The 26,402-nt window shown below is 40.5% G+C and overlaps 4 protein-coding genes across 11 annotated transcripts; 2 read left to right on the forward strand and 2 right to left on the reverse strand.

Moving 5' to 3' along the window:
• Positions 1 to 6,649, reverse strand: lrrc31 (leucine rich repeat containing 31). The gene is made up of 10 exons (XM_034206047.1): positions 6,368 to 6,649; positions 5,582 to 5,734; positions 4,996 to 5,139; positions 4,321 to 4,488; positions 3,797 to 3,961; positions 3,408 to 3,584; positions 2,855 to 3,022; positions 2,333 to 2,497; positions 1,664 to 1,819; positions 1 to 956 (listed from the first exon to the last, which is right to left on the reverse strand). The coding sequence occupies exons 1-10, from the start codon at positions 6,378 to 6,380 to the stop codon at positions 583 to 585; spliced, it is 1,683 nt and encodes a 560-aa protein (XP_034061938.1). The 5' UTR covers positions 6,381 to 6,649; the 3' UTR covers positions 1 to 582.
• A 521-nt stretch (positions 6,650 to 7,170) lies between these two features.
• On the reverse strand, positions 7,171 to 12,721 carry eif2s3 (eukaryotic translation initiation factor 2, subunit 3 gamma). Its single transcript, XM_034206048.1, has 12 exons — positions 12,461 to 12,721; positions 11,577 to 11,640; positions 11,348 to 11,475; positions 10,818 to 10,939; positions 10,577 to 10,671; positions 10,329 to 10,487; positions 9,345 to 9,479; positions 9,147 to 9,241; positions 8,902 to 9,046; positions 8,624 to 8,793; positions 8,142 to 8,314; positions 7,171 to 7,604 (listed from the first exon to the last, which is right to left on the reverse strand). Exons 1-12 carry the CDS (start codon positions 12,530 to 12,532, stop codon positions 7,541 to 7,543), a joined length of 1,422 nt encoding a protein of 473 aa, XP_034061939.1. The 5' UTR covers positions 12,533 to 12,721; the 3' UTR covers positions 7,171 to 7,540.
• Positions 12,722 to 13,278: 557 nt separating this feature from the next.
• mthfs (5,10-methenyltetrahydrofolate synthetase (5-formyltetrahydrofolate cyclo-ligase)) lies at positions 13,279 to 15,178 on the forward strand. Its single transcript, XM_034206052.1, has 2 exons — positions 13,279 to 13,961; positions 14,754 to 15,178. Exons 1-2 carry the CDS (start codon positions 13,583 to 13,585, stop codon positions 14,975 to 14,977), a joined length of 603 nt encoding a protein of 200 aa, XP_034061943.1. The 5' UTR covers positions 13,279 to 13,582; the 3' UTR covers positions 14,978 to 15,178.
• Positions 15,179 to 15,672: 494 nt separating this feature from the next.
• klhl15 (kelch-like family member 15) lies at positions 15,673 to 25,781 on the forward strand. Of its 8 annotated transcripts, none has more exons than XM_034206054.1 (10): positions 15,673 to 16,039; positions 17,011 to 17,098; positions 17,396 to 17,556; positions 18,205 to 18,343; positions 18,687 to 18,875; positions 19,332 to 19,556; positions 20,215 to 20,376; positions 20,505 to 20,714; positions 21,023 to 21,213; positions 21,412 to 25,781. In XM_034206054.1, the coding sequence occupies exons 3-10, from the start codon at positions 17,537 to 17,539 to the stop codon at positions 22,250 to 22,252; spliced, it is 1,977 nt and encodes a 658-aa protein (XP_034061945.1). In that variant the 5' UTR covers positions 15,673 to 16,039; positions 17,011 to 17,098; positions 17,396 to 17,536; the 3' UTR covers positions 22,253 to 25,781. The 8 variants fall into 8 exon arrangements, with proteins under 8 accessions (XP_034061945.1, XP_034061947.1, XP_034061946.1 ...); XM_034206056.1 differs by having other exon boundaries at positions 17,448 to 17,556; XM_034206055.1 differs by having other exon boundaries at positions 15,673 to 15,929.
• The last annotated feature ends 621 nt before the right edge of the window (positions 25,782 to 26,402 follow it).

Genomic DNA, 26,402 nt, shown 5'->3' on the forward strand with positions numbered 1-26,402 from the left:
TTTTTTGTGAGATTTTTTTATTTAAAAAAGTGCATCCAAATTTCACATCCTTTCATCTTATTTACATTTATATTTACAGTGCGGAGATTTAAGAGTGCAGAATATAAGTTTTAAGATTGTTAAAGGAACCCTACAGAGTTCATGACATATACAATTGGACCACTTTTATTGTATTATTGTTTATCAACTTTCAGTCGAGCTTTCTGTGGTTATATAATAATATCTGCTGACCAAACTTCAACTATAAAAAGTGAAATATACTTTTTTATCATTATTATGTACTCCATATCATACATTAAGATTCATTACATTTGTTTTACATGGAAATGTGAACGGCTTTCTGCTCGCATGTATTTATATTGCTTGAAAACTTTTCAAATTAGGAAAAATACTTGGTTTGTTTCCTAATTTTTTAACTTATAAATTATTTTGAGGTTGCCTGAATATCACAATAATACAATATTAGAAAACTAGTCACGACTAATATACAAGGCGTGGTCATTTGTCTGTTTAAATCTTAGAGTGCAGGAATTTTTTAACAAGAGTGTTATTCATTGGGAACAAAACATTAGATTTTGAACCCTACTCCTCTGGACTCTCCTGATTGGTCGATTTAAACGAAGATGTTTCGTCTTCATTGGGAGGGTCCCACTCCAGCAGCACGCTCCTCTTCCTCAGGCAGTGCTTCAGCTGCTTCCTGTCCCGGGGGCTGCTGGTCCAGCGCTGCAGAGAGAGGCGGGTCAGCGCAGGGAGGGGGGGCAGAGCACACAGCAGCGCCGGCAGCCAGGCCGTGCAAGGGGCCGAGGTCAAAGGTCGCAGGCTGAGGTCCACTTCCTGCAGCGAGCCCAGGCCCCCCGCTGCGAAGAGAGCGGACCACCCTTCATCCCCCACTGAGGCGTTATAGGAGAGGTCCAACACGAGCAGAGAGGAGAGGAGGCCACGCCGGCACACTGCAGCTGAACACAGGGGGACTTCATTCACTTCACACATTCTGGGTCTGCAGTATTTCTTCTCTTCCTCATTTCAGGGGAAAACATTTGACTTTCTACCACATCTGTGTAATGGCTAAGATGGCGGTGTAGTGAAAAACAATTTTGAGTTTTTCTAGTATATTTTTGATTATTAGCAAAACGAATAATTGTTACTGAAAAGCTTTTATGAATTTACTTAACTTTCTTTGAAGTTAATTCTTCAGTTTTCTTCATGGTGGTGGAGTGTGAAAATCCCCAAAACTGGATATGCAAAGTTTGTGCCTATATACAGACTCCAGTTGATTAAACCTGAATATATTCTCACTTATGAAAGACTAAATTAAGAAATATAATTATATGAACCAGGGTATCACAAAAGACTTTGGATTTACATGTTTTTTTTATCTGTCTCCAGTACCACGAGTACAAGTATGTTTTTGATTGCATGTAACGCAGGTGTTACTAATATCACTAACGAAGGCTCTACTATGTGACAGTTCAATAAAAGCAGCTGCAATTAATCCCTCGTTGCAGATCTAATTACTTTTAGTGATGATTTTTGTCTTTATTGATATATAAAGAGTGGACAAAATAATAGAAACACTTCAAATAGACCCTGAAATATGACCCTTAAGTTCTTTTAACACCAGCTTCAACCTTCAGAAAACTATGTGTGTGTGTGTGTGTGTTACCCAGGTGCTGCAGGTCCTCGGTGGTGAGCTCACAGCTGCTGAGGCGGAGCTCCGTCAGCACCGCCGGCTGCAGAGTGTCCAGCAGCAGAGGCAGATGTCCTCCAACGACCTTACACCAGGACACATCCACACTGCGCAGGTACGGCACACACACAGCTGACACACGCACACATAAACGGTCAGTCAGGCACACAACTTTTTACTACACTACACTCAAAATTCACATTTTTGTAAATGTTTGCGTGAATCCCACCTGACACATATTGTGAAATTATGGATAAAATAAACAGAAAGAAAAGAGTAGAAAATGATTAAATACATTTTAAATCCTGTCAAATAGATGTTTCTTCCTTTGTTTTGTTAACTTTGACTTTTTGTTTGTAGTACTATCGTAATTTCTAGTTTCCATACAAATCATATGATCATCTTATAAAATGTTTGTTATTAACTACTACAACAATAAAACATATTTACACATAAATGCATCACCAATAACTACATGATGTTTCTGATTTTCTGATAGTGATCTTTTATATGCTTCTGCAAAAACCTCTGTACATTTATAATGCCAATTTGACTGAAGTAATCTGAATACTTCACCCCTGCAGTATTAGGAGTACCACAGCGTTACTGGTAGTACTTGCAGTATCAGTATGAGTATGTGCGTACCCAGAGCAGTGAAGGCCTCCTGGCTCAGGCTGCAGCTGTTGAGCGGCAGACGTCTCATCTGAGTGAGAGGCAGGGCGGCGAGCAGTGGGTGGAGCGCCCCCCCCACCTCCTTATTGGACGACACATCGAGTTCAGTTAGCGCAGGCAGTGAGGGAAGAGCCTGGACTGAAGACAATGAGGAACATCTCTAAAGTAAGAGCAACACAGACTGATGCACACTTTTAATAACTAGAAAGAACAGAAATATAAATGAATACAAATCTGCTGCATGAGTGCTGTAAAAGACCAAAAAGAGAGCACACATTACAAAGCAGGAATAATTCTCACAGGGTTCCTGCAGGTCCTTCAAATCAAAAGGTTGCCTTGAAAAGTAAATAGACAAAATGTAACATAGGTCACACACACACACACACACACACACACACACACACACACACACACACACACACACACACACACACACACACACACACACACACACACACACACACACACACACACAACACACACACACTCACTCACTGAGGTCCTGCAGGTCGGTGTGTGTGTGGCAGCAGAGGTGCAGGTCCAGGCTCTGCAGGTGTGTGAGGTGAGACAGGTGCAGCGTGAGGTGGCTCAGACCTCCAGACAGACCTCTGTTACAGGACAGGTCCAGCTGTCGCAGGGAGGGGAGGCCGTGGAGTGAACCACCTGCAGGACAGGGGGGGAGAGTGCCAAAAACATATCCTCAGTCAGTTTGTTTGTCATGATGAATTTTGCTTTGTTTCTATCTTCAGCAATGGGTACCGTGATTCATTTCTTGATTTGCAAGTCTTTTGTCTATTATATTTTTTTGTGTGCTTCAGGGCAAACATACAAACAGGCAATGCCAAAATGTAAAAAAAAACGTTTTGACATTTTTCTGCCTCTCTCCATAAGATGCAGTAGAAACCGAACGAAGCGGGAAAAACCTGGGGTATGGACAGCTACTGTAAAAGACAAAGTAACTTTCTCAACCTGCAGTTATAACAACTTCTTTGTCTCATGATACCTTCATAAACCTTTATATGTCCTCAGAACTCAGCAGATGTCCTACCCAGAGCATGGAGGCCATACTCCGTCAGACCGCAGGCCTGTAAACGCAGCGTGGTGATGGAGGCGGCGTGACACAGAGAGGAGGAAAACTCTCTGAAAGCTTCCACTTCCTGTGAGAGCTGAGGATTACAGGAGACGTCCAACACACAGAGACCAGAGAGAACAGACAGCAGTCCTCCTGAGGGACACACAGGACACGTACTGTATGTTATGCTGCTGTATTATGGGATATGTAGGAAAGATCAAAATTGAGGTACTTTACAGGCGTATTTGAATTTTGTACTACTTTATACGCGTACTCGGCTTCATCTTTTACTCGAGTGCATTTGTATGATAGCTTTATTAACTTCTTCTAACATTAATTTAAGTTAATATCAGTCAGTACTCTACCCAGTAGAGTAGCAGCAGCTGCATTGAGCTGGCAGGACACCAGGTGAAGCTCCTTCAGTGGGGGGGGCAGTTTACCCAGCAGGCCTTGCAAAGCGCCGCCCCCCAAGCCGCTGTTCCAGGACAGGTCAAGGATCTCCAAGAGAGGCACACAGCCCAGAGCTTCACCTGCAAAGACACAACGTAGATATTTAATTCATTTATTTATTATTTTTTCCCGGCCTTGTCGTGAGTAACTTTAACTAAAGAGCCACACATCTAATTGTATTTTCATTATTGATGATTTCCTCCGAAAGTCGATATGTTATGTTTAAATATACAAATGAGGCTTTATGTTGAGCTCACTTTTATTTAGGAGAAAACTACAGACGGATTAGACACAATTAGTAAAGTAATTGTGGATTTAGGATATTTAAATTTTCTTTCCATTTATTTGAAAGAAGACATGTTATGGAAGCAAAATAGCCCACATATAAATAAATGTAGTTGTCCTGCACGTAACTTTAAGATAAATGACAAATATGCACCCAGAGCAGCGAGGTCCTCGGCGTCCAGTCTGCAGCTGCAGAGCCTCAGAGCTCTGACCCTCCCCGCATGCTGCAGGTGAGAGGTCAGCGCTTTGAGGCTTCCTCCAATCAGACCGTTCCAGGAGACGTCCATCTCCTCCAGCTGAGGGAGGAACTGCAGCAGGGTGGCTGAGGGGGGAGGGAGGAGGAAGAGAGAGTGAGAGGAAGCTGTCGATGCTGTCAATGTAAATGGATGTTGAGAGGCAAATAGAGACCTAAACTTTGAATTCGACCTGAGCATCATCCAGCTATCATCCAACTCCTCACTTCAGTTACTTTGAATCCACATATATACACAAAATATTGTGCTTTTTGCATCTCTTTTTTTAATCTTTAGTTACTTACAAATCAAGCAAATACAGCTGAAATGATCAGTTGATTAATAAATTGGATTATTGACAGACAATTGATTGGAAAATATTTTGATAATTGTTTTATTATTATTGTTTTAATGCTCTAGTTTCTTTGCGCAAATTCAAAGATTTGTTAAAAATGTCTGTGAATACTTTAAAATAGATCCCATAAAATCTTTTAGTTTGAATGTGTGTGTTAATTTACCAGTGTTTAACAACCTAAACATGTATGACATGATTATTGTTTTTATTTATTTTTTACTGATAATGATATAATAATCACCGAGCTCCAGCAGGTCAGTAGCGGTGAGGTCGCAGTGAGCGAGGTTCAGGCTCCGGCTGTCCGCCTTCTTCCCCAACCTCTGCAGGAACACACACACTCGGCCCCAACCGGCATCACACTCACTCTCTGCCCCCTCCGCTGCACCTGAAATACACACACATCACACACATTTAAAGCTTCATTTCTTCGCATTGTATCATCTTATTTATGTTGTTTTGCATTCCTAGCACATACAGTATGCACAATATAAGCTATAGTAACACTACGTTCTGATGATAAAGGCTGTTAAGAAGAGGCTGGATAAGTATTTATAAAGTGCTTTAAAATGTTTAACTCTTTACAGTCTTGTAAAATTGCACGAGTGATGGTATACCATTAATCTTGTTTTATTTAGTGCATTATGTTTATTTTGGATTATGTGGATTTGTGTTTTGCACTCCGTCTTACTTAAAATGACCCTGAGGGTAAATAAAGTTCTGTCTTCTCTTATTTGCAACACTACTTATAAGGTCTCACATAAAGTCAGTTAGATTTTCAATCCAACAGTCAACCTGAACATCCATGGCAAACAAACCTCCCCCCTCACCTCTCTCCTTTCTGTCCTCAGGGATGCCCGTCCGGTCTCTGGACAGGAAGCGTCCCAGAGGCTTCCTGTCTGACGCTGCACGCTTCCTGCGGATCTGATTCATGATGAGGTCGAAAGGGGAACGCCTTAGACTGCCGCCCCCCCGCTGAACATCTGAATAATCAGACACAAAGTAAACACATAATTTTGCCTTTAAATGTTCTTAATTATCTGATAAATTCATCACAGATTATTATTAATTATGTATGATTATAGAATAAACTCAAACTTTGTTAATTCTTGGAGAAATTCCCAAACTACTCAATATATAAAGTTATTAAAATGATCTTTACCTTTACCTGCTTTTAAATAATTACGTTTTAATAACTAATGTGGAAAATGTAAAGCCATAGAATATTCTTTGTAATGTGAATTTGTAAGGGAATTAAAGCTGTAAACCTGGTAAAAATGTGTGATGTGCAAAAGTACAATATAGCCCTAGCAATATACATGGGAAAGAGATGACTATTCATTAGTGTTTTAAACTAAATACAATTAAAGTTAAAATGTTCAAGTACCCTACTTTATAGATCTAGCATAAATGAAACCATGTAAAAAAAACCTTAATCCTTAAATAAATATAAAGTGGGCTAACTTAAGCAGTTAACATAGTCAGTAAAAAGTGCAGTACAAGTGTAAAGTTGCATCGAATGGAAATGTTTTAGGTTTCAGTACATTTTTTGCAATAACACTCTGTAGTGTACAATAAGTAAATTGTTATCCTTTAACAGTAAAAACGTATCTTACCTGAAGACTCCATGTGATCAGCTCCCGAACAAAAAAAGGTGATAGAAAATAAAATTAAAACTCGAGTGTCAGTGTCTCGGTGATGCGTTCACGGGTCAGTTTGTTTAGATATTCGAACACGAGATAACCCCAAAAGGTCCAGGTAGCAAAGTTAGCATTAACTTAATCACACCTGCAGCCTACAAATCTTTCATTTAAGAGGCTCCTGCTGCGCTTTATTTTACTTTGTACCTGAATGACGTCCCGTGCTTGTCAGGTGGATCATCCCGGAAATGCGACAACACCCTCAGTAAATGTTGGCTTCCTCCTGCACACGAGGATGTGATCGCCTTCTTAAAAACAACTGTTCAATAACCAGAGGTGGAAGTAGTCAGAACTTTCAGTAAAAGGAATACCAAAACATATTAACATATATTGTCTTCACTTTTACGGTTGCAGTAGGTAAATGGTTGGACAATTTTAATATTGAATTAGTAACATGTGATTTTACCCCCAAGCTAAACGAGCTATTTTCTTCAAAAGTTCACAAAAATGGGAAGCAGTTTAAGATTCTCTTTGACTGTATATAAATAAAAAAAGTTATACATTTTTTTCTGAGTTTTACTTCCAAGTGGTTGCATTTAACATTCATATAAAAGTATAGATCAAAAGTGCTTTTTAAGATTCAGTTTAAATCCATAGAGATAAATACATTTATGGAGTGTCAAGTGATTTTAAAGGGTTATACTTTCCTTCAATTAATTTTTGGCTGCAACAACATGACACAAGTAAGATAAATTAAACCAGACAAAAAGACAAGCACATTTTTGTCCAAATGTATTTTATTATCCGACTGAAATCTGTGGACAGTACAGGATTCTTTCTGCACCGAATGAACCTCCAGGTCTCTGTCTGAATGCAGCAAACTTTCTATGGAGGATTATGAGTTTAAAGAGCATCCTCTCCTTCTCTGCTCTTTTTCTTCTGCAGAATAAAAAAAACAGGAAGAAAGTAAACTGGACCTCCTCATGTTGCTGCTGAAGAAAAGGAGCAGAGGGCGGAGGAGTCTTTAAAACTCTAACATGTCCTGTTCTCCTTCCTTTCTCCTCGTGGAAAAAATAAAATAAAAAAGCAACAAAAAGCCAAGAAGAGTGTGATGGTTGTGGTGAAGCTCCTTTTTGTTGAAATCTATCTTCAGTCATCGTCCACTGTGGGTGTGATGGTCACACCCCTCCTGATCTGCCCCCATCCAATCAGACTGAGGAAGGAAAGAGAGGAGCCAATTAGACAACAGTATAAAGACATTTTTTTCTTCTTTCTTTTCAAACTGTAAATATTTTATGTTTCGTATATCAAGCTTCATTACTCGTGAAGCTTTTTACACTACATAAATGCAATTGTGATAAATAGATTGTACAGATACCCACAACAATCAATGCTGTAAATATACCAAAGCTTTCTTTATTTTACTAGCTGTTCATATAATGTTGAAAATCCAGCATTTTTCAGGAAGTATATATGAGTTGAAGAAACTGCTAACCTTGAAAAACTAAAAACTGTTAAAATTCAAAAAGGTGTCTGTATAGGCATGGACAAAACCTTTTAGTTTGTATACATCTTTAGGCAAACATGAAACCAAGACCCAGAGAGGGTAAGGGGGCTGAGAATCAAAATAAAAAAAGGTACCAAAAGCAGCAGTAAACATTAAATAATATTTCCCTGACAACTATATTATTATTGCTCCGTCATAACCCTGGTTTGTCCAGCTTTGTAAAGTGCAGACTTAGTTCCTCACCGCCAATGTTTCTCCACACGTCGGCTCAGAGCGATCTTCTCTCCGACCTCTGTGCAGACAGGGTTGGTGAGGACGATCTTGGCCAGATCAGCCTTCACAGCGCTAACACGTCCTCCTGTGGACAACGAGCCGATGTTCACCATCAGAACCTCGTTCTTAGACAGCTTCTGGACCTGCAGAGGCACAAAACAAAGAAACAGTTCAGAACAATCATCAGATTCTGGGTGATCGCAGAGTATCAGTCTTTGGGACAGAACTACACAAATATCCACGACAGACCTCTTAATTCCAGCACGTTTTTATCAGAATCTTTTCAAAAAATATTATTGTCATATGCACTGTGGAACTAATTAAGGATTTCTGATTCTGAAATGCAGGATTAAGACTAGCCTCTTCGCATCTTACAGTCAACGGCCAAACATCCTTCCTCTCTTTAAGTTCAGTAAACCTTTGGACTACATTTCCCTTGCTGCACATCTCACCTTGGCCGCCTTCTTGTCTCCCTCCGTGCGGACTCCCAGCAGCCTCCTGAGCAGGAAGTAGGAGATCTCGAGCTCGGTGAAGATTTCTGGCAGCGCTCCCACTGCACCCAGAACCTGACCCACCATACGATCCGCTCGGCACAGGGTGGGGTCGATCTTAGTGCCCACACCTGCACACAGACACAGATTATGCAACTATATATCTTTTAATGTATAGGTATTCTCTCTCATCATTTCAAAGAATACATCTCGGTTTATTTAGGTGCGTGTGGGCGTACCGATAAGGCCTCCAGGTGCAGCGTACTGCAGGTCGTTGTGCTCTGCAAACAGAGACACGATCTTGGAGAAGATGGGTTTGCACATCAGCTTTCCCTCGTGGTCTTTGGACACGATGCCGGGCCGCACCTCGATCTCCTGACCCACCTGCAGGCCACATACAGAGGAGGAGGGGTTAGAGAAAAACTGTTGTAGGCGACTGCATAAAATACTGTGTTCACATGTTCAAGTATAAAGAACATCGCACCTTGAGCACACCCTTAAGGATACTTCCTCCAGCAACACCTCCTTTCAAGTCATCCACCTCACAGCCGGGCTTGTTCACATCAAAAGATCTGATAACTGAAAAAAAAAAGAGGCATGCATGAGATTTCACCGCACAAAATTGAAAGGAAAGTGTAATATGCAAGGATAAAAACATGACAAAGAAAGACCTGTTTCTTACCAATGAGTCTGGGTTCAGAGGTGAAGTCTCTGATGGGAACTGGGATCTTTTTGACGATGTACTCGCAAACCACCTCGATGTTGTACTTCAGCTGAGCTGAGATAGGAATGATGGGAGCGCCCTCTGCCACTGTGCCTGCAGGACAAACATCACACACATCAAATCCTGCAAAATAACAGCTTAGAGCAGTGGTTCTCAAATGGGGGTACGTGGACCCCTAGGGGTACGTTGGAGTACTGCAGGGGGTACGTGAGATTTATTTTATGTTAATGAAAAAAAACGAGTAACGAAGTTTGAGCAGTGTGGGTTTTATATTAACAGTTACACATATTTCAAAACGTGAAGTGTAATAACTGCAGTTTGCCTCCCTGTCAGAATGACAAAGATCCTCAGTGAAGCTCAAGCCCATGTTTCTCACTACATTGTAAGTACAACTTGTTAAAAAGATCAGTTCAATGCAACTAATGTCGTCTCAGTGTTATTGCATGATGTTAAAATTGGTTTGCCATGAATTTAGTGATGGATTGTAAACATTTGAAATGTAGCATTTAAGTGTTTCTCATGTTGTTGTTTTAATAAATCAGACACTGATGGTGCAGCGCTGTACCTCTTTTATATAGGCTTTTTTTCCCCTAACAAATAGTTTTTGCGCTGATCAGGGGGTACTTGGCTGAATTATTTTTTTTTTCAAAGGGGGTACATTATTGAAAATGTTTGAGAATCACTGGCTTAGAGGATGATAAAAGATGATTGTGACACCAATATTGTGATCCATTTTGAAACATGAATAATCTGCATACAGATAAACAGGCGTAAGGTGTTTTCTGATGATATGGTGCAGAGTTGCTAAATGTCACATAAATTGTCTCTTTATAAGAAGGGAAAGCTTCAGGGGATGTTTTCTTGTAGGGCAGAATGTTTTGCTTTCTGTTTAAAATGGATTAGCCATATCCTGTTCTTTAGTGCAGATTCACGCTGACTCACCCTGTACGAAGGAGAGGATCTGCTCGTACTGCTCTTTGGCCTGGCTCTCCTTCACCAGGTCGATCTTGTTCTGCAGGATGAGGATGTGCTTCAGCTTCATGATCTCGATAGCGGCCAGATGCTCTGACGTCTGGGGCTGAGGACACGACTCGTTACCCGCTGGAGAAAAGAAACAACGTCAGAGATTTTAAAAAGAAACTGGGGCTGAAGTTTGTCTTGCTGGTGGGAGTTAGGCTTCAGAGGCTTACCAATGAGCAGGAGAGCTGCGTCCATGACGGCGGCTCCGTTCAACATGGTTGCCATCAAGATGTCGTGACCGGGACAGTCCACAAATGACACGTGCCTGGGAGAAGGAAGAGCAAAAGTCCCATTCATGAAAAACTATTTCAGGGTCAAACTGATCTCAAAGGATTTAAAGGATCAGATGAAAAGGCTTAATCCCTGCAGGGGGGAAATGACCACCCTGTCTCACTCTCTCTTCAGACTCACCTGACCAGTTTGAAGTGGCCCTTGGTGCCTGGGATGTCTGAGGGGAACTCATCAGGTGTGCTGCTGCCACACGACCTGTAGCACTCGGGCCTGGGACAGCTGGGGTCGTCCAGCTTATAGACCTGCAAACAAGGAAATGTCCAGTCGATTTTAATGATTTGCATCCTATGGTAGTGTCAAATTGAAGGCATTTCTTTACAGGGAAAAGTGTGGCTTTAAAAGCACTCTCTGCTTCTTTATTTAAGTGATTAATTGACTTTACTTGCAAACTGAGACATAGAAAACACACCTGTTGATCAGCTATAATCGGAAACTGTCATAGCTTTTTCCATAACATGCGTGTGCAGCATGACGTTTTTACGGGAGCGACTAACAATATAGGCGCACACACACATCATGTTGTTGGTGTGGAAGTACTTGACCCCAAGTAATAAGACAAATCTTGCAATTATAATCCAAACAAGTAAAACACAGTTTTCTCAAAAGGAGGAAGATATCAGGTAGACAAGACAACTAAATCCCCCACGTACCTTAGCGTTAGCATATCCTAGCTTGATGGTGATGTTCCTCTCAAGCTCGTTCTTGAATCTAACAGTGTGGACACCAGAGATGGCCTTCACTACTGTGGACTTTCCGTGGGCCACATGACCAATGGTGCCTGGGAGAAGAAGACATGTCAAAACAGGAAGTCTTGACTTATAATTTTCAACAAGCTGAAAGACACAAAATGTCAACCAATAGTTGGCAGGATTCACTTACCAATATTGATGGTGGCCTGTCTGCTAATAATCTCTCTCGAGAGAGGTGTCAAAGTAGACACATTCTGTAACAGAAGAAAAAAACTTGCATTAGTCAACCTAAACTGAAAAACAGATCATTTGAAAGGTTTTGTTTGTGAGCAGTGCAGCGCTGACCCTTTCGCTTTAATCCTGGAGGTGAAAAGAAACAAGAGAGCTACCCCAATGCCCCACACTGACCAATGCCCCACACTGACTGCAAACATATGAAGTAGATGCTCAGTTCCTATGGCTATTATATTTGATTTTATTAAAAATGACATGAAAGATAACTGAACATATTAAAACTGGCTTTATAACAAAGCATGCCGTCTGTATCATGTTCTTTGTCTACTGATTAAAACGTATTTGAGTATGTGGTCTAGTATACTAGTATCCACATATTTCAGATATGACGATTACATCTGCTGTAATACGCCTGGAATGAAAAGGAATATATTGAACAACATGGCTCCTTCCATCACAGTTACGACTCCCATTGACAATGTAGATTTTAGTTACATTTAGCATATGATGCTAACGATTTAATCCAACAGGGCTAAGCAGATAAAACTGGCGTACTACAAAGCTGGCAATTACAACGGCGCTGTAAATATAACGTGTAACCGTTTGTGTAATCATGAAATCTTTATTTGAGTTTAGTTTAACGTCTATCCAGGGGAAATAGTGTTGCGGGTACGTTGACTATCCGCCCCGCCGGGCCTGTCGTCATGTGCCGGCGTAGTAGCACCGGCGACTGTTAGCGGTAAGAATCCGCACTTTAAGGGTTCATTTTGGAAACACACCGGACCAACAATCCCCAATACAAATAAACATAAATCTTAAATCCGTTAAACTGACACTTACCAGAGTACTAAGGTCTTGTCTAGCCAGATGAGGCTGGCCCAGCGTTGTACTACCAAACTCGTCACCCGCCATCTTGAATGAAAAGGCAATGAAGGAGGCGGCTGCGGCGAATGCCTGATCAACTGCTAAAAACGACTCTTTCTCTGTGCCAATTTTTTCCCATCAAATTATCTCATATTGTTGTACAGTTGGTAGAAAACATATATACTTAATACACGTCCTAGGTTATATATTTATTTGCATTGACAAAATACAAAGATAGTGGCTTCAACTCGTGTGACTCATCCAACGGGGTCCTTTCAGAACGACTGATGCAATTCATTTTTTATTGTAAAATGCATTTAATTAAATGACGCTGTTGTTGTCAATAAACCGTTAACAACAATTAAACACCTAACAGGGGACACGTTTTAACAGTTTTGTACAATAAAAAAAAAAACTAAAATATGTTTTACCATGTGTCAGGGCCGTCGTTGTAAATTGACGTCATCAAATGTCATGTATGTAGTCCTGTAGTGTAGTATGTAAAAAAAACATGTTTTGTTGTTTGTAGTTTTCAAAAAAATATATTTTGTTTTGTTGAATTTATAAACCAAAATCTCAAACGGGAAATAAACTAATATAATACAATATTTACTCGAACAAAAATAAAGAATAAACAAGGGAGATTTACCCCTCCACAGGTTTGCTGTTGTTAGAAATTATATTATTAAAATATTATGGTAGTAGGCCTATGCATGTTGTTTATGGTTTCTCTGTAATTTTTTCTGAAAAAAATCTGTACTTCTAATTTGTTAAAAAAAAAAGTTTGACTTCCGGCATGCAGCTGACATCACAGTCACGCGGCGCGTGGAGTCTTTGCTGGACTGTTTATTGTAATATTAGGGGTTAACACTCCATGGTTAACACAATCCTTGCTGTCATTACTTTTTTGACCGTTTTCAACCCCTGCCATGTGTTTGCAGTCCTACTTGTTAATGTTTAACTTCTAAAAAGCGAAAAGATAGGCTGTCCATGTTGAAATCGCATTGTTCACAGTAGCAAACGCGTGCAGAACAAACTTAGAATACTTATTTGTTAAATCAACTTTTATTCAGACTATTTAAAGTTATAACGGGAAGAATGGCCGCCCTGCGTGCAGCAAAGCAAGCTTTAAGGAAAGAAATAAAGCGGCGTGTAGCAGCGTTAAGTGACGAGGAGAAGCTACGACAGTCTTCGGTCCTCTCCAAACTGCTGTTCAGACACCCCAAGTATGTGTCCTGCAAGAGGATCGCAGTGTTTCTGAGCATGCACGATGAGGTGCGCACAGAGGAGATCATCAGAGACGTGTTTAAATGTGGGAAAAGCTGCTTTATTCCCAGATATGAGAGCAGCAGCAACCACATGGACATGTTGCAGCTCCGCAGTCTGCAGGACATGGAGACCCTGCCGCTCACTGCGTGGAACATCCAGCAGCCTGCAGCAGAGGACAGCAGCAGAGAGGAGGCACTGTCTGCAGGAGGTAGGAATTATATCCTTATTTTATTCAGACAGTGTTACATGTACAAATCATGCATTCAAAACGTTACTTAGGTTATAAAGTTGTTGCATCAAAATATACTTTTACTTAAATCACTCATATAATAAATAATAAATATATATATCAATGGATTATAATAAGTGATGCATTCTTGTGTAAAACCTGGTAACATTTGAGCTAACTTTAATGGCTTTTTATACTGCATGCATGGTATATTAATCCCTAAAAGGACATCATAATTCTTTAGTTTACTTATATCTTATATTTATCCATTGAACCGACAACAATTACAGTATTTGCTTTCAAATTGTACGTAGTAAAGTAGGCTGCAAGTCCCTCAAAGTTGATAATATGTATGCGCCACCAATGTATATATTTAAATAATATGATGCATAAGTAATTATTTCTCACTGCTAAGAAAAAAATCATACTTACAAGTGGTACCTTGTTGACAGAACTTTTTGATTCAAAACCCAAATATGTAAAAAATATAAAAACACATTTATTTTCAGTGCAACAATAAAGGAGAATAGAATGTCCACATGTAAAAAACGGACCATTTCACAATCTTTAAATATTCAAGAAATAATAACTCTGTAAAGTCTTTACTCACTCAAGAGTAAATTAAAAGTAAGTAATCAAGTTCACTATGCAGTTTTAAAATTACCTTAACTCAAGTAAGCCTTTGTAAGTACAATGCATATGTTTTAGGCACACATCAACAGCTTTTACAACTAGACTTATGTTAAGTGAAAACAATATTTCCTACACCAGGTTTGGATCTGATCCTGATGCCAGGGCTGGGTTTTGACAGTCTGGGGAAGCGTCTGGGCCGAGGGAAGGGTTTCTACGACACCTACCTGGAGCGCTGTATGAAGCACCCCAAAGGAAAGCCCTACACCATCGCCCTCGCCTTCAAAGAGCAGCTGCTTCCAGAAATCCCTGTCGACGACAACGATGTTCTCATAGATGAAGTCCTGTATGAGAAAGATTTATAGATCATCAACAGTTGAATGTGGAATTCTAGAGAAGAAATAATGACATTTTAATATGTCCAGTGGTTCAGAAATCAGGAAAAATGGGTCCATCGCAGGGACAGAAGTGTAATTCTTGCGAGATTTCACACATTGAAGTTACAGTTATGTATTGATTACAGACAATGCTTCAAATAAATTCTAAAGAAGTTTACAAGCAAAAAACATGTCTGAGAGTGTTTTCATGTGGGTGTAATGCAACAATGTATTATAATATTCTCTCAAAATCAAATTTTAGTATTATATAGAAGTATGTTCTTAATTGTTTTTAATGATGTATATAAAAGCATATACAATTCTGTACCAATAAAAAGGTTAATTCTAACTTTAAGGGCATGTGTTGCCCATATTAATAACATCTATTAATTAACAAATTTACATTATACAATGGCTGGCAAACAATGATAAAAAACAATTAGAAAGTTATGCATCATTGGAAAAAAAAATAGCTTTATATGTTAAATGGGGTTTTCCATTGTACAATTTGTCTAAAATATTCATTTTTTTTAAATGCAAGTAAGTACGTAAGTAAGTAAACGGATGATAAATAAATAAAGCTGGACTTTAGCATCACCAACGAAAGTTTGTGCTGCAGGTTGATATCATTTCAGAGTGACACATCTTTCTACTACATACGATCTCTCTGCCGCACTACGCCCTTCAGTTCCGCCCAAAAGGGAAGTGACGCGGGTGTAGAAGATGGCGTCCGCAAAGCCTGTGGACCGCTGTGGTTTCTTACTACCCGTTTAATTTCTGAGCCGAGTGGGGGATCTCCTCGTCTGGCAGATGGAGGATAACATGGCAGTGAACCGCTGCCAACCGCTCTCCTGAACCCGGAATCGAACCCGCAACTTCATGTCCGACGGAGCCGGAGCTGCCTGGTCGAAGAGGGGCTGTGGGGATTCGCACCGCCGAGGTGAGACGGCTGGTTTTAGCCGCTAAGCTAAGCTGTTACCCCGGCAGAGCAGTGTTGGGTCCCCCGTAGCTCCAGCCGCTGAGAATCGTGACAGTTAATTTGGCTAGCAGGTAGCTAGCTCTGAAGTGAAATATTTTAACATTTTACACATTATTCAAATTACAAGACATGTTTCATCTTTTTTGTGTGTACCATTATTATGTATAGCCTGAGCCTTTGTTTTTGGGATCTAATACCAGCATGTAAGGTCACATAGCTCAAGTAAAAACAAAAGGTGTATACGATTATTTATTATTTGAACAAAGCAAAGTATTTCCTTTATTACAAGGCAATGGGAATGATGTGCTTCTCACTTATTTTGATACACTTCATCTACTGTGTGCAGGGAACATTTAGGTATTGTTAATATTTCAGAGAAAAGTAACATGGCTTTATGAGAGCACCAGATATGGAAAAACATTTCTGACAGTGAAAGGAAAACATTATATAGCCTTGTAATGAAAAAAGAAAAAACCTGTAAGTCATTATAATGAAACTCAAAAGGAGGACTTCGTACCACAACAGAGTAGAACACTTTTTCAAAAATAATGAAACGTTTCTTTCTAGTTTAAATACAAAGTAATTGTTTTGGAAAGTTTCTCACTATCCTGAAGATTAAATCATTATTTTGACAAAGTTTCTTACTATTTTTGAGTTACTAAGTCATTATCTTGAGACTTAAATTATTATATTAAGTTGCTAAGCCATTATTTTAAGAAATCTTAGTCATTATTTCAGGTACTAAGTCATTATTTTGAGAGTTTCTCATTACCTTGAGTAACTTAGTTATTATGTTGATGAAGCTTTCATTATCTTGACTTACTAAGTCCTTGCTTTGAAATACTGATTCCTAATTTTGACATATTAAATCATCATTTTGAGAATCTAAATCATTATTTCAAGTGTGTTAGTATCGTTTATCATCATTTTTTGTTGATGTTTTGTTATACATGTGGTCTGTTTGTGTCTTGGCACATTTGATGTCTATGTTTAGTTTTCCGTCCTCCACCAGCATCTTACGGTTCTTCTGTTTCTCTGTTAGAACCAGGGAAACATAAACACAGGAAATGCGAACGACCCCTTAACGCTCAGCCCACAAAGCCTGTGATTGTTCCCCCGGGCTCCAAAAGGTATGAATTAGCGGTCTGCAACACTTCATGTTAACCCAAAAACCTGATCAGCCCTTTATTTCTTCCTCTTGATCTCTCACTTCTTTGTATTTTGTGCTGACAGTTTAGATAATTGACACTTATTGCTGGAGGTTTGTTTCAGAACTGTCCATCAGTTTTAAACTAGTTGACTAACAAAAACGATATGCAAACAGTTTTAAGGCCAAAACGATGTGGCCAGTGTGTGTGTGTGGATCGCCACATACTTTTGTCCAGAGTTATTGAAGTCCTTGTACGGCTGTTTTTTTTTTGTTGCAGTTTGCAGACGTTCACGCTGTAATGTGGCGGGTGTGTTGGCTTTGTCGTCCAGGTGATTGGCGCTCAGAAAAGGGACTTTGTTAGCATCTCCTGGACACAAGGGGCACTGTCCTCTGATTGGCTCGGACAGCCCCCTCTGACATGCCCGTGGCCAATCAGAGGTGAGTGTGCTGTGTGTGTTTGTTTTCAATTGTGTGCAGAGAATGTGTGTTTTCTACTTTCTTTTGTTGATAAATAAAACGTTTGTGTGTATTTTGTTTCTATTACTAACAATCACTTTGTGACCAGTACAATTCAAATTAAGATAAAACTTAGGCTTACATTTATTAGGAAGTTTTCTTACACTTAATGACTTAGTATCCCATCATAATGATAAACTGTCCAAAAATAATGACAACAAATCTTTTATTTTGAGACAGCTTTCTGATTATTTTGAGATGCTAAAACGCTGTGTGTGTTTTGATGCTGAAGAAACTGGATGATGTTGCAGTATATTTTATTTTCTCTTTTACCTCCTCGCTATGTTGCAGTGGAGCAGGTTTATTTCCCCAGTGCAGTTACTCTTTCTTTGTGAATGAGTAACAGCTTGTTAGGATGCAGCTGAAGTGCTGAGCTTTTAAAGCTGAACGTCCTTTTAAAAGCCCTTCGATTCCCCGGCTTACTTTATTCAGCAGCACACAAACGTTACCTTGGAGAGCTCATCTGCTGGTTTTGTTTTCTAATCCTATTTAATTCTAGTCTTTTATATATCTGTTGTTATCAACTCACCCGGTCTCCATCCCCCGCCTGTTCCTGCGTCATGCCTGCAGGTGTGTTATGTCAGGGGCAGATGTGGAGGTGTACCTGTCCCAGGTGCATGATGGGAGTGTGTCGTCGGGCTTCAGGGCGCTGTACGAGGAGCGCCTGCTGCTGGACGTCACACTGCTGATAGAGGAGCACCACTTCCAGGTACACACGGTCCATATGTATGCATGAAGCCCTCATTCAAGACTGTATACATATCCCTTTACTTATGACTGCAGGAATATCTCTGCAGAATTTAGACAATCCAGTCACAGATCTCTTGATAATGATTGAAGATATAAACTTGCAGGATTTAGAAAAAGACTTCTTAGCAACTTTAAATCTGTAAAATACTGATGTAAGGCGACTTTCAAGGAACAAAAAACAGCTTTTATTCCCAGAGAGACAGATACACTTTAATCTAACTAACTTATTCTAAAATCTAACGGAATAAAACCAAGTAAAGTCTGGTTCCTTTTTATATATACTCATGTCTGTCCTCCTGCAGGCCCACAAGGCGCTTCTGGCCACGCAGAGCGACTATTTCCGGGTCATGTTCACGGCAGACATGAGGGAGAGGGACCAGGACAAGATCCACATGAAGGGGCTGACGGCCGCTGGCTTCGGACACATTCTCCGCTTCATGTACTATGGCTCTCTGGAGCTCAGCATGCCCACTGTGCAAGAGATCCTGCAGGTAAGGCCAAACACAATCTGACATCCTCTCTGCAACACAATACTGGAATGAGTCGTAAAACGCTAGCATTTTAGCACTTCCTGTCCACTTGCTGGAAGTCACTGTTTCTTTTGAAATGTCATTGATCGAACCATGGAGATGCTACCTTCAGGCTCCACTACAGAAATCAATCATTCCTGCACCATTTATTATTCCTATCTTGAGCACATCTTTTGAAAGACATGTATAGGTATTTTATTGGCTCTACTGCCCCAAAAATATTCTTTGGATAGGAAAGGGAGACTAATGTTTGACTTTCTATTTTCAGAAGTCATTTATATGTGGGGGGAACAAATGTCTTTGCAGATTATCAAAAAAACGTATTCCCTGGACCACTGCTTAAATGTTGGCAAAGAATAGTCTGTCACAGGAGCAGCATTTTATACATCTTCACTTCTCCACTTCCTGTCCCGCCAGGCGGCCATGTACGTGCAGCTGACGGAGGCGGTGGAGTTCTGCTGCTCCTTCCTGCTGGCTAAGATCTGTCTGGAAAACTGTGCCGAGGTCATGCGCCTCCTGGAGGACTTCAGCGTGGGTGTGGAGGGCGTCCAGGAGCAGCTTGACAACTTCCTGCTTGAAAACTTCGTCCCCCTCATGAGCCGACCAGACTTCCTGTCCTACCTCAGCCTCGAGAGACTGCAGGTAAAAATGTTGTTTTTTAGAACTATTAATACCTACTGTCATTACTGTCAGGATGTATTAATAACCAAGACACACACTCAGTGGGACATTTAACATGGGGCCACAAACAATTAGTTTTCATTGTCAGTTTTATAAGTAATTTTCTAAATGTTTGAGCTCGTACTGACGTTATGCGTGAAGCTATAAATGTCTCTAGACATATTACCACCATCCAAGCTCCAAAAAACAAACAATCCTCCAGACATTACACAAGATCTTTTCATGAATAAATCTGTTCGTTGAGGTTCTCCCTTCCAACATTTTTGACAATTTGTTTGGGGAGTTCTTAACACCAATTTAATATACCTACCACTAAAAATATTGTGTATTTTGGAAAATACTGAAAGTGTTTGCAATCCTACAAGGTCACTACTGGAAAATAACTCTATCATAATGTTAATATAGCATCATCTTCATTTGTTGATGTGTAGAAATACCATCCTAAAAAGCAATCCATACGCAGGCAGAACACCGAAGCATGCAAATATTGATTTTAAAATGTCAAAGTTATAAACAGAGCTTTAAGCTATCCAGTAAAGCCATATGTTATTCAGTAAAAAAAAAACTTGTGTAAAGCCAAACCTTTTCTAAATCCAGTGTTTCTTTTTCTCTGCACCAGTCGTACTTGAACAGCGACGCCCTAAGTCGCTTCCCGGAGATCGAGCTGTATGAAGCCGTGCAGTCGTGGCTGCGGCATGACCGGCGGCGCTGGAGACACACAGACACCATCGTGCAGTCCATCCGCTTCTGCCTCATGACGCCAGCAAACATCTTCGAGAAGGTCAGCGCTGCTTTCTGGGAAATGTCCTGCTAAGTTTAGAGTGATTCATACAGAAAAACAGTTGATGCAGAAGAGGAACAAGTAGCTCAGATCATGCTAACAAGCTTTTGTCCTCTTCGTCGCCTCAGGTAAAGACGTCAGAGTTTTACCGTTACTCCCGGCAGCTGCGGCAGGAAGTGGACCTGGCGCTCAGCTACTTCCACGATGTCAACCAGCAGCCTTTGGTGGAGACTCGTTCCAACCGCATCCGCTCGGTGCGGCCGCAGACCGCCGTGTTCAGAGGGATGATCGGACACAGCATGGTCAACAGCAAGATCCTGCTGCTACAGAGACCAAAGGTGTCATATCTCTGCCTACAAGAGCATGTCTGACCACTTTGTTTTTAATTTAGTAGACATTATTTATATTAACTTAGTAGCAGGTGACGCGTTGAGTGGGTAGACATGGGCCGCATTATTGAATTCTAAAGTTGGATTTTTACTATTGCAGAAAATCTTTGTATTAATACTTTTTGGAAAGCCCAAGATGAGTTTTTATCAGAATGTATCTCAAGCTGCTTTCAAATGTCTTACCTGACCCTGATGTAACACAACTTGAATCACATAAAAGTGTCTGAGGTTCAGTGAGCTGTGTTTTCCCCCCTCAGGTGTGGTGGGAGCTGGAGGGCCCTCAGGTGCCGCTGCGACCCGACTGCCTGGCCATTGTAAACAACTTTGCCTTCCTGCTGGGCGGGGAGGAGCTGGGGCCCGACGGAGAGTTCCATGCCTCCTCCAAAGTATACCGCTATGACCCCCGACAGAACTCCTGGCTGCGCATGGCCGACATGTCCGTGCCCAGGTGAGAGGAGCTGGAGCTAGGAGGGTTTGTCATATTGTATATAAAGTGTCATATAAATGGCCCTTGTTTATCATGTTAATTTGAAGGTCATTGTGCAGAAGCTCACATTTCACTTGCAGTCAAATTCATAATGTTAGATGCTGAGTTGTTGAATGACCTCTGAAAGCAGTTGTTTACAGATATTCTTTGTGTTTGCAGGTCAGAGTTTGCTGTGGGCGTCATCGGTAAGTTCATTTACGCAGTAGCGGGCCGCACGCGAGACGAGACGTTTTACTCCACCGAGCGCTACGACATCACAGAGGACCGCTGGGAGTTCGTGGACCCGTACCCCGTCAACAAGTACGGCCACGAGGGGACGGTGCTCAGCGGGAAACTCTACATCACCGGCGGCATCACATCCTCCTCCACCTCCAAACAAGTGTGTGTGTTCGACCCAGGGCGGGAGGCAGCTGGAGGAGGAGCAGGAGGAGCAGGAGGAGCAGGAGGAGCAGGAGGAGCAGGAGGAGCAGGAGGAGCAGGAGGAGCAGGGGGAGGAGGAGCAGGGGGAGGCAGCTCGGGGGGATCGGATGCTCACAGGACACGCACCAGCCGCGGCCCAGCGCTGCCCGGCACCCATGCCAGCTGCTGGGAGAACAAATCCAAAATGAACTACGCCCGCTGCTTCCACAAGATGATCTCCCACAACGGGAAGCTGTACGTGTTCGGAGGCGTGTGCGTGATCCTGCGCGCATCCTTCGAGTCTCAGGGCTGCCCGTCCACCGAGGTGTACGACCCCGACACCGACGAGTGGACCATCCTCGGCTCCATGCCCATCGGGCGCAGTGGGCACGGGGTGGCGGTGCTGGACCGGCAGATCATGGTGCTCGGAGGCCTCTGTTACAACGGCCACTACAGTGACTCCATCCTCACATTCGACCCCGACGAGAACAAGTGGAAGGAGGACGAGTATCCCAGGATGCCTTGCAAACTGGACGGTCTGCAGGTGTGCAGCCTGCACTTCCCAGAGTACGTGTTGGAGCACGTGAGACGCTGCAGCTGAGGTCTGCTCCAACACGCCTCCTTTTTATAGAAACGGGAATGAAGACTGAGGTCAAGTATGGGCTTTTTAACTTTCCTTAAGGTGAGGAAAAGATAAATCTGCTGTTCTTCTTAATGAAGCCAATGGTGGCGTGGTGAGACGCCACTTGGACATTTTCATGATTCGCTTTCTCAGAAAATGTAAGGAAAATAATGTGTGGGGAGTGAAAAAAAAAGTTTGAATTCTGCTGGTTTATGTTTCAGACTGTGGTCAGTTTCCTATTCTACTACTCACATACTGTATTTAGGCTGTGCAGTCAGGTGTAATGCAGAAACGCACTGGAAGCGTCACATTCATGCTTTTACAAAGGGACATTGTATTTATTTATTTCCTCCTGGAATCCAGTTTGAGTAGGTTTATTATCCTGCACCTGTTGATATATTTAAATTAATGAAGTTGCTCGTATTAAAGGTCCCCTATTATACTGTTTTTCATCAATATATTATAGGTCTCAGATATATACAAAACATGTCTCTGAAGTGTTTGGCTCCAAACACCAAACAGATCATTGCAGCATCCCATAATCCCCTCTGTTTCAGCCCTGTTTCCAAAGTGCTGATTCTGTCTGTTACTTTAGATGAAAATAAGGAGCCACTCCCCATGACCCTCTGAGAGATATTTGGTTAAAAAGAACACAATGGTGCTCTAGGAGGAGATTCAGGTGATAAGGTGTGGGGGGGGGCGGTTACCTTGGTTGGTGATTGGCTAATGGTTACACAAGCCAAAAATCGTTATGACATCATAAAGTGGCCAAAATCTGATCAGCTCATTTTCAGACAGGTTTTTATATAAATGGATCTGAAACTTTCAGAATCTCTTTGCTCAGAGGGGACACATGGTTATGTATAAAAGACAGGAAAATGTGGATTTTGCATAATAGGTTCCATTTAAGAAAAAGATGAGTGAAAGCCAAGAATCCAAAAACAACCTATAAGATATATAACAGCTAGTATACAAACAAAATACTAACACTATTTACTGTAGTGTAGTTCATTCTATAAACTGTCTCCAAATATACAAAGCAGAGTGTAAACACATGTTGTCACAGATGCTGCTAACAATTTCATCTTGAAGTGATACATTTTCTTCCAGTGCGTTCCAGCTTTTAGTCCTTATATTCTGCTTTTTACTCCCAGATATCCACCATGTTCATAAAACAACACGAATCTCTGTGCTCCCTCTCCTTCCTCTAGGTGTGTGAGTGTGTGAGTGTGTATGAGAGCTGAATGCAAGATAAAGAGGAAAACCATAACACTACATGGTACACGAGATCATCGGTTTGTTTTTTTAGATAACCTGCATAGTTAGATAGAGCAGCTCTTTACCAACTCACCTTTTCATTCCCTGCACTTTATTTTTGGCTTTGTTGTGGCTGTTGAGTGTAAATGCACCAGCTGTACTTTAAACTCAAACTAGTATTACAACATGCTGTAAGACATTTGTCTGACATTAACATTCTGACTGAACTACAAATGTACCAACCATGAAACACGCAGATAGTTAATATATTTAGGAAACATTGGGCCTCATGCAGAAAGAATGTCGTCTACTATTCCTGAACTTCTTGTACTTTTTTCTGTTTCAGAAGGATGATAAATGGCCCTTAAATGTCAATTTAATGCTGCCTTTTTCTCTTCGTTTTTAAGAAGAATTCATTTACAAAAACTTACCAAAGAATCAAAATAAGACTTAAAATGGATTTTCGAGACCTGCTCTCAGAAAATAGCAAACACATTTAGCTCTTTGAGTAAAGTGTAAAGAACCTTAAAACAAATTAGAAAATATCATCGGGATGATTTAATGTCAGGCTTGGTGCTAAGTAACAGTCATGGAGATTTTAGATATGATACAATTATATTCTACTATACGTGATTTTACACTGTCAAACACCTGCAATAAAGACCCTGAGGCAGCTATTGGAGACCATTCCAACAAATACTTAAGTTTCTGTGCCAAAATGTGCCGATTAAAAATCACAAAACCTAAAATAAATCTCTCAGGAATTTGGCAACCATGATGATATGGTGAACATAAAATAGATTTAGCATAAAGTTCCTGCTTTCGTTCATTCGCTACCAGATTAACCTCCAATTTCATGAAGTTCAAGGCATATAAAGTCAATTTAGCGTGTTTTCCTGTTCTCATGACTCGTACTGCAAATATGCAACTTTGTTTTTAATGGGGGTTTTTTAATATTAAAAAATAAAAGTAAAATATACTAATGCTCCAAATATCTTAAATTGCTTGCACTCATCACAGAAATATAAATATATTCCTATGAACTTTTTTTGCATGTGGCCCTGCTAATTGTTAAGTATTTGGCGTGTTTCTGGTACAAATACATTTTGCATGTACTAATATTTGAGCCAGCAGAGCTCAGTGTAACCAGGACTCGCAGCATTGAAACTTAAAAAAAAAATGCCAGCACAGGTTTTAGAAGATTTTTACCAAAGCTGATTTCAACCCGTCGTTTTTCAGTCAGATGTGTTGATTTCAGACATTGAAATGCCGCCTTTGCTTCAGTTATATCAGAAGTTTCTGTTGTGGTAGGATCTGTAAAGCTTAAGCAGCCCAGCAAGCCTGTCCATTCTGACCATTTCTTTCCCAGATATTTATTTTTCATTTTCCATGAGCCAACTGTGAAAAGGGCTAGAGAACACATACTGATGCAGTTCAGCCGTTAATTTAAGTTATTTATTTTGTCAACTATTGCTTTCACTGAGCTATGCAGTAACAGTTGTAGGGTTATTTATTACAAGAATTTCATTGTGTTGTTTTCAAATTGTACTTTTTGTCTTTTCATTTGTTCTCCTGAGCAGCACTGCATGTGGCTTATAATGGATGCTTTGAGAACGCTCTATGTTAATATAATCATCCTATAGAGGAGGTATTTTAACATTTAGATGGGTCTTAACAGATAAACAGGTACACTTTAAAGGAGGGAACTGAAACATTTATTACCATGTCCTGAAACTGTATGCAGATTGTCATTCAAAAGATGTTTAATTTACAGGTTTTTCATATTGTTTGAACTTGTTTAAAGGTGGCATGTTTTCTAGGGATCATCCTTTTTTAATTCACGCTTATTTTTATGAACAGTTTTTCCTGCTGTCCACACACAAACCTCTCTTCTGAGCTTTACAGTGTTCATGTGATGCCACTGCAGCTTGTCCTTTTTTGAGGAACTCTTAATCGCTTTGTGGCAATGGTAGAAATCTTAGACCGTGTACCTTTCCCACGTTAAAGCCTCCTCAGCAGTGAGATGTTGTGCGTTTCATTTTGGACTTCATACTGCATCTTTGTTTCCAGAGGGGGGAAATGTTGGAAAAGGGGAAACAAATTCCAGGGTGGCTAAACAATCTGTAGTGAATAAAATGTCAAAAGAAAAATAGGGAAAAATAATTTCCCAGTGCCCGATGTGAGATCTTCAAATAAATATAACGGTCAAAGATCTATTATTAAAAAACGGTTTATTTCTCATATGTTAAAATCTGTTTCAAGCATAATGTGTGGTGCTTATGATTGGAAAATGTCTAAAATGATCATTCAATTTATAAGAGTAGTTGATTCAGTACATTTCAATGAAATGATTGATGAATCTATAATCCTGCTCAAATTTGTCATTTTAGAAATTCAACATTCTGTTCACATAATCAATTTTTGTTCTCAAAACATTTCATTCCCAAAGCTTTTTTTCTTACCGTGTTCAAGATAATTTATTCCTGGTTTTGCACTATTTTGCCTCAGATTTTAAGATCCAAAACCTTTACAATAACCACAGAAGTCACACAGTCGGGTAAGCCTAACTCTGAGGCTGATATCATGTACATCACATATGCCACTCTCATCCTCCTCCTGTCATGTTGCTGTTAAACGAAGAAACGTGTAACCGATAAAGTACTACTGTCCTGATTTATGGCACATTCAGTCATAGCGCAGCGTCCTTTAGTCCGCCAGTCTGTCAGTAGAGAAACAGAATAGAGGATTTAAAAAATAAAACCATACCTTGCAACGACTGTATCTGAAAAAGAAAGTAAAATCAGATAAACATATCTTATAATCTGAGTAGAAACTCTTTGGAAACGATTTGTAACTTCTTTCCAGAAATAAA

Source organism: Gymnodraco acuticeps, unplaced genomic scaffold (genome assembly GCF_902827175.1).
Source record: "Gymnodraco acuticeps unplaced genomic scaffold, fGymAcu1.1, whole genome shotgun sequence".
Taxonomy (NCBI): domain Eukaryota; kingdom Metazoa; phylum Chordata; class Actinopteri; order Perciformes; family Bathydraconidae; genus Gymnodraco; species Gymnodraco acuticeps.

Excerpts from the sequence above, each read along its gene's own strand:
- lrrc31 (XM_034206047.1), bottom strand. Across the intron at positions 3,585-3,796 it reads AGCTGCTGCTACTCTACTGG|GAGGACTGCTGTCTGTTCTC; the intron begins GTAGAGTACTGA and ends TGTGTCCCTCAG. Across the intron at positions 2,498-2,854 it reads CACCGACCTGCAGGACCTCA|TCCAGGCTCTTCCCTCACTG; the intron begins GTGAGTGAGTGT and ends CATTGTCTTCAG.
- eif2s3 (XM_034206048.1), bottom strand. The coding sequence starts at position 12,532 with ATGGCGGGTGACGAGTTTGGTAGTACAACGCTGGGCCAGCCTCATCTG. Across the intron at positions 10,488-10,576 it reads CGCAGCTCTCCTGCTCATTG|CGGGTAACGAGTCGTGTCCT; the intron begins GTAAGCCTCTGA and ends TCTTTTCTCCAG. Across the intron at positions 8,315-8,623 it reads GAGACAAGAAGGCGGCCAAG|GTCCAGAAGCTGTCTAAGAA; the intron begins GTGAGATGTGCA and ends GTGCCTCTGCAG.
- mthfs (XM_034206052.1), top strand. The coding sequence starts at position 13,583 with ATGGCCGCCCTGCGTGCAGCAAAGCAAGCTTTAAGGAAAGAAATAAAG. Across the intron at positions 13,962-14,753 it reads GGAGGCACTGTCTGCAGGAG|GTTTGGATCTGATCCTGATG; the intron begins GTAGGAATTATA and ends TTCCTACACCAG.
- klhl15 (XM_034206053.1), top strand. The coding sequence starts at position 15,869 with ATGTCCGACGGAGCCGGAGCTGCCTGGTCGAAGAGGGGCTGTGGGGAT. Across the intron at positions 17,099-18,204 it reads GTTCCCCCGGGCTCCAAAAG|GTGTGTTATGTCAGGGGCAG; the intron begins GTATGAATTAGC and ends TCATGCCTGCAG. Across the intron at positions 18,344-18,686 it reads TAGAGGAGCACCACTTCCAG|GCCCACAAGGCGCTTCTGGC; the intron begins GTACACACGGTC and ends GTCCTCCTGCAG.